The sequence below is a fragment of the Bufo gargarizans genome, chromosome 2 (genome assembly GCF_014858855.1).
Source record: "Bufo gargarizans isolate SCDJY-AF-19 chromosome 2, ASM1485885v1, whole genome shotgun sequence".
Classification (NCBI taxonomy): Eukaryota; Metazoa; Chordata; class Amphibia; order Anura; family Bufonidae; genus Bufo; species Bufo gargarizans.
The window spans coordinates 140,596,862-140,609,021 of record NC_058081.1 but is presented as its reverse complement, the minus strand read 5'-3'; the positions used below and the strand labels follow the sequence as shown (position 1 = coordinate 140,609,021).

The following is a 12,160-nucleotide window of genomic DNA, read 5'->3' as shown; positions in this document are numbered from 1 at the left end:
TACTCCGAGTGAGGATCATAGGGACAATACATAGGAAATATCTGGACTCTGTACAATATAGTAAGCAAAATAACACTGAGGAAGATATTTTGTTGCCATGATTATAACTCCAAAATTTATAGTAGAACAAAACCATCTAAGCATATAAAGAAACAGATTAGAAAAGCATTAGAAAAACTGCTGAAACTACAACACTGGGCATCACACAGACAAGGCCTGCCTCGCTTGTACCTAGTAGTGCAGGGGAGCGTTCAGCTGAATCACCAGATTAAACATTTATCCTGATGTTACCTATAGAGGCCTCTACACATTAACTGTCCCAGAGGTGTGCAGGGTTAACTAGGCTTTACCGAGAGGCAGCTGTGCATGGGAAACAAGGGGGGAAATGGGCATAAAAATCTGAGAAGAGTGAAATTACTTGAAGGTAATCTATTACCAGAAAATTCAGTTTTAAAACCAGGCTCACTGCCTTGTGGGCTAGCTCAGCTGAATACAAATATATAGTCACATAGTTAATATGGTTGAAAAAAGACATAAGTCCATCAAGTTCAACCAAGGGATAGGTGGGGACGCGATATTTTGCTTAGCGATTTGTAATTTTATTCTGGAGAAAAATACTTTTAATCTAGTTGCACCAAGGGTCAGTCCAAGCCATTCTGTGCACCCTTGCTCCTCTGCCAGCCCCTCCCTCGTCTTCTTGATTGGGTTCCTGCACAGTAATTATGCCTGGCTCTGTCAATCAAGAAGAGAGAGTGGGCCTGGCAGAAGTGCGCACAGGGGCTCAGTCCCATCTTTGGCGTATTTAACTGTTCATTTGCATATGGAGAGAAAGGATGCAATACATTCAGCTGGGCTAGCCCTACAAGTCATTGCGCCTGGTTTAAAAGGGAATTTCCTGGTGACAGATTCCCTTTAAGGGTATGGTCACACATGGCAGATTTCCACTACAGAAATGATGTGGTAAATCCACGGCATAGTACAGTACCAACAAGCTGGATGAGACTTTTCAAATCTCATCTACATGTATGTAAAAAAAAAAAAAAAATTCACAGCATAAATTAACCTCTGGATTTAAAAAATGCAGCATGTCAATTTTATGCTGCAGCTTTCCACAGTAGATTTCACCCTTTGTAAATGCATAGTAGGAAATCCACTGCAAACTTGGAGCCACCTGTGCATGCTACTTCTGTATTTTGCAGAAGATGCAGTTTTTCTGCACCAAATAAGTCGTGTGTGGACATACCTTTAAAGACCAACCATCTGTTAGCAGGATCAACCCTACTACCCCAGGCATATTGCTGAGCTAAAACAATCTCATTTATGTTCCTCTCTTGTGCCATTTCTAGGAAAAATACATTTTTAATATGAAAAAAATTAGGTCTCCGCAGCATCAAGGAGCAGGGCTCAGTCTCTCTGCAGTTAAAACACTCCCCCCATTCCCTTGATTGAGAAAGACAAGTGATTTCACTTAGTCCTGTAATCTCATGCCTGTGCCTCTTCTTTCCCAGCAGTTGAGATGACTACTGCACATGTGCCAATGATGACATCCTCCAAGGGGAGACTCATGACTTTATTAGGGTGGAGGAGGGAGTGATTGACGCTTGTGCAGTAGTCATCTGCATGGCTGGGGAGACAGAAGTACTGGACTGATAGTGTACACTATGGTGCTGGCACAAGATAACAGGGCCAGGCAAGATGCAAGAAGTGCAGAGCGGAATAACTAATTTACATATAATAAAAGGGTTATGTTTCTCAGAAACAGATGAACCTGAATACGGTATTATAATCAGCAGGACCAACCTAACTAGGCATATGGCTGGTGTAATAGGGAAGATCTTGCTGGCCGATGCTATTTAAACTGGCATCCTATAATCTAGAAAGTCTAAAACTTCAGCATACAAAACAATGAGCAATATCTTAACACTTGATTGAAGAAGCAAAGATAATTATGAAATTCTTCACCTGATCAGAAGCAAGTCATACAGTAAAAAAACTAAAAAAAAAACAAAAAACACAAAGATGAAGAACTGCTCTGAGCACTCGGGCCCTTTGGCTTTGAGCATGTGTTGAGTCAAGATCCACAGAAAGTATAAAGGGATCTGTATTCATGTGCCCGAAAAGCAGAGCTGATGAAAGCCAAAGCACCAGTTCTGCGCCTTCGCTTTTTCATACAGTAGGTATAGTTACCCTTTAGGCTCCATTCACACGTCCGTAGAATGGGCCCGCATCCGTTCTGCAAATTGCAGAACGGGTGTGGACCCATTCATTCTCAATCGGGCAGGAACGGATGCAGAGAGCACACTGTTTGCTCTACGCATCCGCAATTCCGGAGCGCGGCCCCGATCTTCCGGTCTGCAGCTTTATTCTTGTCCGCAATTGCAGACAAGAATAGGCATTTCTATGGGGGTGCCGGCCGGGTGTATTCCAGATCCGCAATACACCACGGACGTGTGAATGGACCCTTAACCTGTGAAATCTGGAGCAGCTGCCTATAGCACATCAAACCACATCCTTCATTTACTAGCCAGCATTAGGGTACCTGCATAACTGGTGCGTGTGAACATGCAGAAGAGCCGCACAGATTTCTATGTGGCTTTCTGTGCGTTTCTGCACCCAAAACCGCAGTTTCTGATAGTATTTTTTCGTGCAAATTTGATGCAGTTTTGCCGCAGATCTCACTCTTCATTTGAAAAGGGTGAAATCCACAGTTAAAACTGCAAACATAATTAACATGCTGCAGATCTGCAAATCCGCACAGCAGGTCAATTTCCGAGCAGAAAATATCAACAAGGTGAAATTGGTCTATTTTCACACTGCTGGTACCGTACTATGCACACAGGAATCCATGCTGAAAAAACGTACATAATCCGCAACATGTGCAGGAAGCCTTAGTGGTGATATTCAATTGGTTGTCGCGAGCCTCTGGCGTTTTTGATGCCCTGTAAGATTAATCCTGGATTCTGAATAATCAGCCACATAAGACCTGTCCACATATTGCTGTACAGCTGTAAGAAACGCATCGTTGTCCTTAGAGTCTGAACATCAGGGCACGGTCATAAATCCTCCTTGGCAGCAGATGCTCTGTTTGTTTCCGTGGATGACTTTGATTTCTTGCTGTCACTTTTCTTATTTTTCTCCGGTTTGCTCTGGTTTTTGGTTTTAGTACTGCCATCTGCTCCCTTGCCCGGGTACACCTGTCCTTCGAGTGTCACATCTGCACACCTGTCCTGACCCACAAGGAAGTCCTTCACCTCCCAGGCATAGCCACCGTCACGTAGCATAAAGATCACTCTGTTTGGTCCCACAATGAACCTACAGTGAACCAAAGAAATTGTTACACTTGTGCTGTCATCAGAAACCAAAGCTGAAAAACTGGTCCTCATCTAGTCCTGCCCACAAAGTGCATTTGCTACAATGTATCCGTTAGGCCTTATGCACATGTGTGCCCACCATTCCATGCATTGGGGACCACAATTTGCAATCCCCAATGCGCGGGCACCATCCCATGTGGTTGCCGCAGACGGATGAGGACCCATTCAACTCTGAAGTGCTTTCCGTGCCTCTGTTCCGCACCGCAGACCCATGCTGCTTCATTTATCGTTCTTCTGACATATCAATAGCAATTTTTTATTTTTTTTTTAAACAACCTTTATTTTGAGCATCCATTATGCTAATTTTTTACCCGTTTTTTTCAGTCCAATTCCATCCCAGATTCGTTAGTTTAAATGGAAGAAAAAGTATTAAATGGGGGACTTTTTCTCCTGTTAAAAATAACGGATGGATCAGAAGAATGGAAAATGAAACGGTGATATGAACCTAGCCTTAGCAGTAAGTTTATTAAAATCACATTTGGGTATTTCTCAACATTTTCCTTCAAAAATAGGATGCCTCTGTCACCAGTCCACCATAAGTAAAGTTAACCCCCAATATTAAATAATGAGGCCACCCTGGTGCCTCTGGCTCAAAAGAACTAATACAAATGTAGCCACGGTTATTTTGATTGGCTTAAAGGGGGATGTCCAATCCTGCCATTCCTAAGGTGATATGAGACTAGGCGCCAACTACCAGGTGGCCAGTAAAAAGTGCAGCGAGCTGGCGCACCAGTGTCTCAGCTTCTCTTGCAGTGCACGGAAGCTACAGCTATGCTCAGAAATCCTAAGGACCTCTATAAACTTATCCACTTACCTCTGGATGTCATAGTTGGCATTGAACAGGCTGCCCTGCCACAAGCTTGTAATCTCCTCCGTATCCTTCTCTGTTGGGTTTCCAGATACAGTTGCAAAGATCATTATAGTCTTGCCCTTCTTGGTTACCTGCAAGATGCTCTCTGGGTTCTTAGGATCAAGCTTTGAGAAGTCTACTGGGGCAGGTTTTCTTTGGTGTTCGGGCAGGTCGCCTTCTTCTATGTCATCATCTTTCTGAGGAAGAGGAACAATAATGAATGGAATTGGAGAGATTTCGGTCTCCTATCCACATGATAACGGAAAGGCTGCTGGGTATACATACATGTACTATATTTGAAGAAATCCCAGCCACTGTGTCTTGCTTCCTAGTGTATTCCTTTATTTTATTGTCATAATTCATCCAATATGAAGTGTTGCGGCACAAAGCCTCTATCAATCAGAATACATAATCAAGACAAGCACATACCTATATAACAAAATCAGCAACCGGCGGTATCCGGGTCAGCACGAATCAATATCAAGGTTTCACTTTATACAAAACATAAACAGGTAAGAAAAGGATAATATGCTATCCATATAGAAGATCAGCGGACGATGAAGTCTATGAAACATTATAGAACAGATCAGTGATACTCCCTACAAACATGCAATCTCATATTCCCGATTTAAACCTCTGGGATGCATCGTGGTCAAGGTGTGAATCCAGTAAGCCTCTCTACTACCAGCTTCTTGATATCTCCCTCTCTTCTTGGTCTCTATTTGTTCAAGCACCTGAAATCCCGGCTGTGACACAGTATGTCTACATTTATCAGAATGATAGGGCAACGACAGCAGTACGTTTTCTGTTCTTATAGTGGATTTATGTTTCCCTATTCTATCTCCTACAGCTTGCCTTGTTTCCCCTATAAACGCCAGACCACAAAGACATTTTATCATATAGATAACATTTGTGGAGTCACACATGGAAAACCCCTTCACCTTAAAGGCTTGTCCCATGTGGGGACGGTGAAATTCTGAATCATTTATAATGTGAGCGCATTAGAAACAATGGAGGCACGGAAAGGTGCCTTTTCTCACTGTTCTAAATATGCTTTGTTTCATTGTTTCCATCGGGCTACCCAGAGCCGCATGTATCAATGTATCCCTAAAACGAGGGTTCTTTTTATTGCAGATCAAGGGAGGATTTCTAAATTCCTCCACACCAGGATATGCCTTGGTTAGTATATGCCTATGCTTCTTGATCATTCCATCAAAACCTGCATTATATGGATGAAACTTATGTATAAATGTTATCCTTTGTAGTTTCCCTTTTGTAATGGTAGATTTTGCCTCATCTACAATTGATCTGGGGTATCCCCTCTCAGTAAACCTGCCGGTCGTCTCTTCTAACCTGTGGTCCTGTTGCCCTGGGTCAGATACTAAACGTTTGATTCGCTGAAAGTGGGACTTAGGTATTGCTCTCTTAAGGCCTAGTTCACACTTCAGTGTTTGGTCAGTGATTTGTGAGCCAAAACCAGAAGTGGAGCCTCCATAGACATTAGGTAGAAGGGAAAGATCTGCTCCTGTTCTATGTTTAGAGCTGCACCTGGTTTTGGCTCACAAATCACTGATGGAAATCACTGAACAAACACTGAAGTGTGAACGAGGCCTAAGTGAAGGGGGGTGAGCACAGGATACTATTTCTATCTGTATTTTTCCTGTATAGATCCGTGGAAAGATGACCGAACTCACCCTTTATAACCACAGTATCCAAGAAACTCACCATTTGTTTATCAAAAGTGATAGTAAATTTCAAGCCTTTGCATGCATTGTTCAGGTGGTTAAAGAAAGAAAGGAGGGTCTCCTGTGGCCAAGCTCACACGCAAAAAAATGTCATCAATAATCCTTTTCAATGTCAGGATATTACCCTGATACTGCTCAGTATTATATATGTGCAACTCTTCAAAAGATGACAAACACATTAGCATAGGGTGGCGCCACATTCGACCCCATCGCGGTCCCACAGAGCTGCAAATAATAAGCATCTTCAAACATAAAATATTTCTCAAACAAAACCAGACGCAATATTCGTAGAAATAATTCCTGTTGTATAACTGAGTAGTCACTGGTTCCTAATAAATCAGCAACAGCCTTAACCCCTCCTTCATGTTCTATTGACATATGAAGGCTCACAACGTCTATGGTCACCAGCCAGCTGTCTGGAGGAACGGAGCCCAAGTCCACAATTGACCTCAAGAGATGAGCTGTGTCTAATAAGAAAGATTGTGTATTCTTAATCGACGGGGTCAGGATCTTCTCCAATACCATAGATAAGGGGGGTAATATTGAGTCCATTGAAGCCACAATAGGACGACCAGGGGGGGTCCACCAGTGTTTTGTGCACTTTAGGAAGTATATACAATACTGGAGTAACAGGTGACTGATTGATCAGGAAATTCTGCAGCCGCTCATCAATGACACCCTCATGCTTGTAATAATCCACCATTTTAATGATTTTTTCTTTAATGGAGAAAACCGGATCTCTCTGCAGCACCTCGTAGGTTTCTGTGTCAGATAGCTGGCGCATGACTTCCTTTATATATTTATTTCTGTCCATAACCACTATGGAACCCCCTTCATCAGCAGGTTTCAAAATTAAGGCTTTACCCTCCATTAGTGCTCTGATGGCTGCTCTCTGCTGTGTAGTAATATTATGCGTTATCTGCAAGTCACCCCGTTTGATGGAGAGTAACAGTTTCTCGGCTTCTTTAGAAACAAACTGTACATGTTTCCACTGGATGGTATGTCCTTGGTGGCATGAATGTGCTTTTCAGCTTCAGACCCAAATGTGTGAGGCTCAATTGTCCCTTCACCACATCCTCTCTTTCACTGGTTACTTTAGCCAATGATCTAGGTTCAGCAAAATTGGCCTTCAATCTAATTTTACGGAAAAACTGTTGCAAATCAACATCAAATTGGAAACTGTCAGTCAGTAGTTGGACTAAATCTCAAGCCTTTCTGCAATACCCTCATCTGTTCGGGCTCGAAACTTTTAGATGACAAGTTTATAACAAGTGAGTCATTCATACCTGGGAGCGGGTTTGTTCCGCCTGGCTCGATCCCATCACAGTTGTTCCGCCGGTGTTTGCGGCCCGCCCTACGCCTCCTCCTGTTGGGCGCCAGCCGCCTCTCCGTAAAAAAGAAGAATGGGATTCTTGCGAGCCGGCTGACTTGCTCCCAGAACTGGAAGAATAAAGAATTTTTCAAGCTTGGATTTTATTCTTCCAGTTCTGGGAGCGAGTCAGCCGGCTCGCAGGAATCCCGTCCTTTTTCTTACCCGTTTATGTTTTGTATAAAGTGAAACCTTTATGTTGATTCGTGCTGACCCGGATACCGCCGATAGCTGATTTTATTATACAAGTATGTGCTTGTCTTATGTATTCTGATTGATAAAAACGTTGTGCCGAAACGCGTCATATTGGATGAATTAGGACAATAAAATAAAGGAATACACTTGGAAGCAAGACACGGTTGCCAGGATTTCAAATATTTTATGTGGGGGTTCGCTCCTTCCCGTTGCAGCATGAACGCCGTGGTGTAGTGCCGGCTGGACTTGAATATAGGGGTATACATGGACGGCAGCCTGTCATAACCAAGTTCACTGTGTTCTGGAATCGCTTCTAATAGTTGACGAGGGCGATATTTTTTGTGCTGCTTTGGTCAATGGACCTTTGTACAATAGCGAGAAATATACAGACAACAGATTTGCTTTAAAGGGGTTGTCCAGGTTCAGAGCTGAACCCGGACATCCCTCCATTTTCACCCCGGCAGCCCTCCTGACTTAAGCATCGGAGCAGTTCATGCTCCGATGCTCTCCTTTGCCCTGTGCTAAATCGCGCAGTTCCTCGTGATGTACCGGGGCTCTTCGTGGGGCTGCCAGGAAGCTTGGTGACATCACCGGCACTGATGGGCGGGATTTAGCGCTGCCCTAGCCAGTAAAACGGCTAGGGCAGCGCTAAAGCCTGCCCATCAGAGGAGGAGGAGTGTGTTATTGTAAACAAAAGAGCCCATGCCCTGCGCGATCTAGCGCATTGGAGCAGGAGATGCTCCGATGCTAGCCTCAGGGGGGCTGCCTGGGTGAAAATAAGGGTATGTCCGGGTTCAGCTCTGAATACAGACAACCCCTTTAAGGGAAATATACTGATTTAAAGGGGAGTGGGGGTTATCGCCTGAGAAGTAAGTACAATTACACCCAGTCTGGGCGACCACTGCCCTCCATAATGAAACATGAAGCAAAGTACCAGTGCGGTGATGTCCAGCCATCACAGCTGGGAACAGAAACGGGGGGCAGTAGGGTAGCATTCCACAGACTGGTGGGTATCCCAGCAGGCGGACCCCACCTATACAGGCACAAATAGAAGAGGTCAAACTGCTGCTTAGGGCTCATTCAGTTGCAGTGTTTTGCGGTCCACAAAATGCAGATCTGCAAAACACAGAGGCCGCCTGCGTAGCCCCATTATAGAAATGCCTATTGATGTCCGCAAAACGGACACGAATAGGACATGCTCTATCTTTTTTTTTTTTTGCAGGGCCACGTTATGGAACCACGAATGACAACAGCACACCCTTCACAATCAATAGAAAGCTGCATCAGTCTGGGGGCAAACCTGCTAGTCTGCACTGTGTCCTACTGCATGGTGGCCACCGCTCCCGTAGGCTTGACTACCCCTTCAGTCTATGTGCAGGCAGCGATCTATACTCCCTGGGGAACCGGGTCCCAGTTTTGGGATCAGTGGGGATGTCAGAAGTTGCATCTCAAAGAACAATGATGGAGCACTGGCAATCCGCACTGTAATACCTCGATCCCAGCTGCTGAGTGCTCTTGGCTAAAGTCATCAGAACTGATCATTCTCCCATCCATTTAACCCTCCTGTGACCAGCTGAATGTGCAGCTGCTGACAACTATAGACGGATAGAACTCGCACGTTCCCTCCATTCACTCAGGTGTCAGCGCTTTACCTCCCACTGCTCCAGCAGCCGCGCCATGTCCGCGTCATTGTAATCCCGGACATCTTTCTTCTTTCTCTTCTTCTCCTCCGCCGCCGCTGTGAGACTCAGCACAAGCAGCAGACACACACACAGGCCCCTCACACAGACAGCCGCCATGACCCTCTCCACCCCGCGAGCATGCGCACAGCCCTACTACAGGCAGCCGACAGCAGGGGTCAGCTGGGCTACAGCTGGCGCTGATTGGCTGGATCAAAGTTGAAGACCCAATAGTTGAGCGCCGCCTGTTATTTCCTCTGATTGGTGGCTGTGGCGGCCATGTTTCTTTTGGGCACTTATCACTTTTTTCTGTTATTTGCCAGAAGCTTCAGCTTGGCATCTAATAATTCTCTAAAGGCAATGAATGTGTTAAGAGAAAGTGTCTTCTAAATTAGACTTCACTGGTCTCCTGCATTCATAGGTTCGTGTGTCAGTCCCATAACTAGAATCCAAATGGCCACACAGCAAAGTTATAGTAATGGGTTAGGCGCCTTAGAGGGAACCTGTCACCTCCAAAACACGTTTTAAACCGACATCATTACCTTACAGTAGCCCCCCGTGTGTTCCTAATCATGTTTTTCATTCCTCCACTGGTTGTTGTATACTTTATAAAAACGCTGTTTTAATCAGTGTTTTCGCTATCCTCAGAGTCAGCTAGTAGTCAAGGGGGCAGCGGCCTCCTTGCTTCAAGTCAAGCTAAGCCCGCTTCTTACCCATCCTCCCCTCACTGTAATTGACAGCCTGCTGTGAGGCTGGGATTGTGCAAGTCTCGCGCATGCGCGGTGCGCTCCTTGTCACTGCGTGACCCCCGTCTCTGGCTCCCGCACTTAGCCGGCCGCTTTTATGTGTCTGCGCATGCTCCGGGCGCAAGTACACGATGACAAAGCCCGCATGTCCCAACAAAAAATACACTTTTAATATATAAAATGCAGATAATACTGATGCACAGGCCTATACCAGTGTATTACTGTATTGCGGCGGCAGCAGGGAGCGCACGGCGTCATAGCAACCAATGACGCTGTGCGCTCCTGCTCTCAGCAGGATTCCAGCCCGTGGTTCCACGGACATCTCATGGCCGTGAAACACGGTCGTGTGCATGAGCCCTAAAACGCACTTTTTTCCCCCAAAAGTGGGGGGAAATGCCCCTGTGTCTTATGGGGCGAATGCTGCCATTTTACATCGCAGACTGCGATGTATCAGCTGGAGGGGGAGGGAGGGGGGCCGGTGTCATGCAAATGCGGCAGGGCGGTGCGGTCACTGTACTCTGGCCCCGCCAACCTTTTATAATAATAACTTTAATTGAAGTTCTGATCCCCAGCCCCATCTGTACTACTTACTAAATCTCCTGGAGCAGGCAGAGCAGGGCGGACGGCTGTAACTCACTGATGTCACGTGCCTGCGCCGCCTACTTCATTCATAAATGAAGTTGAAGTTGAGTCATAAATGAATGAGTTACGGCCGCCCGCCCTGCGCTGCCTGCTGCAGGACATTTAGTAAGTAGTACAGATGGGGCTGGGGATCAGAACTTCAATTAAAGTTATTATAAAAGGTTTAGGCAATAAAGCAGTGAGTGAGGGGCCGGAGTACAGTGAATCACCCCCCTATAACAGTGCCACCCACAGATCACCCCCCCATAACAGTGCCATCCACAGATCCCCCCATTACAGTGCCTCCCACAGATTCCCCCCCCCCATAACAGTGCAATCCACAGATCCCCCCCTTAACAGTGCAATCCACAGATCACCCCCCCATAACAGTGCCACCCACAGTTCCCCCCATAACAGTGCCATCCACAGATCCCCCATAACAGTGCCACCCACAGATCCCCCCATAACAGTGCCATCCACAGATCCCCCATAGTAGTGTCATGCACAGACCACCGTTAGTTAAAAACCCACCAAAAGCACACCTTTTGGTTAAAAAAAATTTTTTCTTTTCTTATTTTCCTCCTAAAAAACCTAGGTGCGTCTTATGGGCCGGTGCGTCTTATAGGGTGAAAAATACGGTATGTATCTGAATTACTGTAACTTTCATACTCCTCCTCGGCTACTAATACTCCTCCAAAATGGTAAGAGGAGCATTTTTACTATTCTAGAAAAACTGTAGTGTGACCTCTGGCTTTAACAGACATAATCTCATTCTGAAGTGCCAGCATAAAAAAGCTATTTTGTGCTGCTCTGTGGTATTTGGTTCTGCTGGAGCAGTATATTGTACTGTACTGTAAAATGTGGTTCTGATGAGGCAGTATATTGTGCTGCGCTTTAGTATTTGGGGGCTGCTAGGGCGGTATATTGTGCTGTACTGTGGTATTTGGTTCTTCTGGGACAGTATATTGTGCTGCCCTGTGGTATTTGGTTCTGCTGGGGCAGTATATTGTGCTGCACTGTGGTATTTGGTTCTGATGGGGAAGTATATTGTGCTGCACTGTGGTATTTGGTTCTGCTGGGGCAGTATATTGTGCTGCACTGTGGTATTTAGTTCTGCTGGGTCAGTATATTGTACTGCACTGTGGTATTTGGTTCTGCTGGGGCAGTATATTGTGCTGCATTGTGGTATTCGGTTCTGCTGGGGCAGTATATTGTGCTGCACTGTGGTATTCGGTTCTGCTGGGTCAGTATATTATACTGCACTGTGGTATTCGGTTCTGCTGGGTCAGTATATTATACTGCACTGTGGTATTTAGTTCTGCTGGGGCAGTATATTATACTGCACTGTGGTATTTGGTTCTGCTGGGGCAGTATATTATACTGCACTGTGGTATTTGGTTCTGCTGGGGCAGTATATTGTGCTGCACTGTGGTATTTAGTTCTGCTGGGTCAGTATATTATACTGCACTGTGGTATTTAGTTCTGCTGGGGCAGTATATTGTGCTGCACTGTGGTATTTAGTTCTGCTGGGGCAGTATATTATACTGCACTGTGGTATTTAGTTCTGCTGGGGCAGTATATTGT

General features: G+C 45.3%; 1 protein-coding gene across 1 annotated transcript; it reads right to left on the bottom strand.

The window, feature by feature from the left end:
- Positions 1-2,343: 2,343 nt before the first annotated feature.
- MESD (mesoderm development LRP chaperone) lies at positions 2,344-9,348 on the bottom strand. Its single transcript, XM_044283233.1, has 3 exons — positions 9,183-9,348; positions 4,186-4,418; positions 2,344-3,312 (listed from the first exon to the last, which is right to left on the bottom strand). Exons 1-3 carry the CDS (start codon positions 9,327-9,329, stop codon positions 3,054-3,056), a joined length of 639 nt encoding a protein of 212 aa, XP_044139168.1. The 5' UTR covers positions 9,330-9,348; the 3' UTR covers positions 2,344-3,053.
- Positions 9,349-12,160: the final 2,812 nt, after the last annotated feature.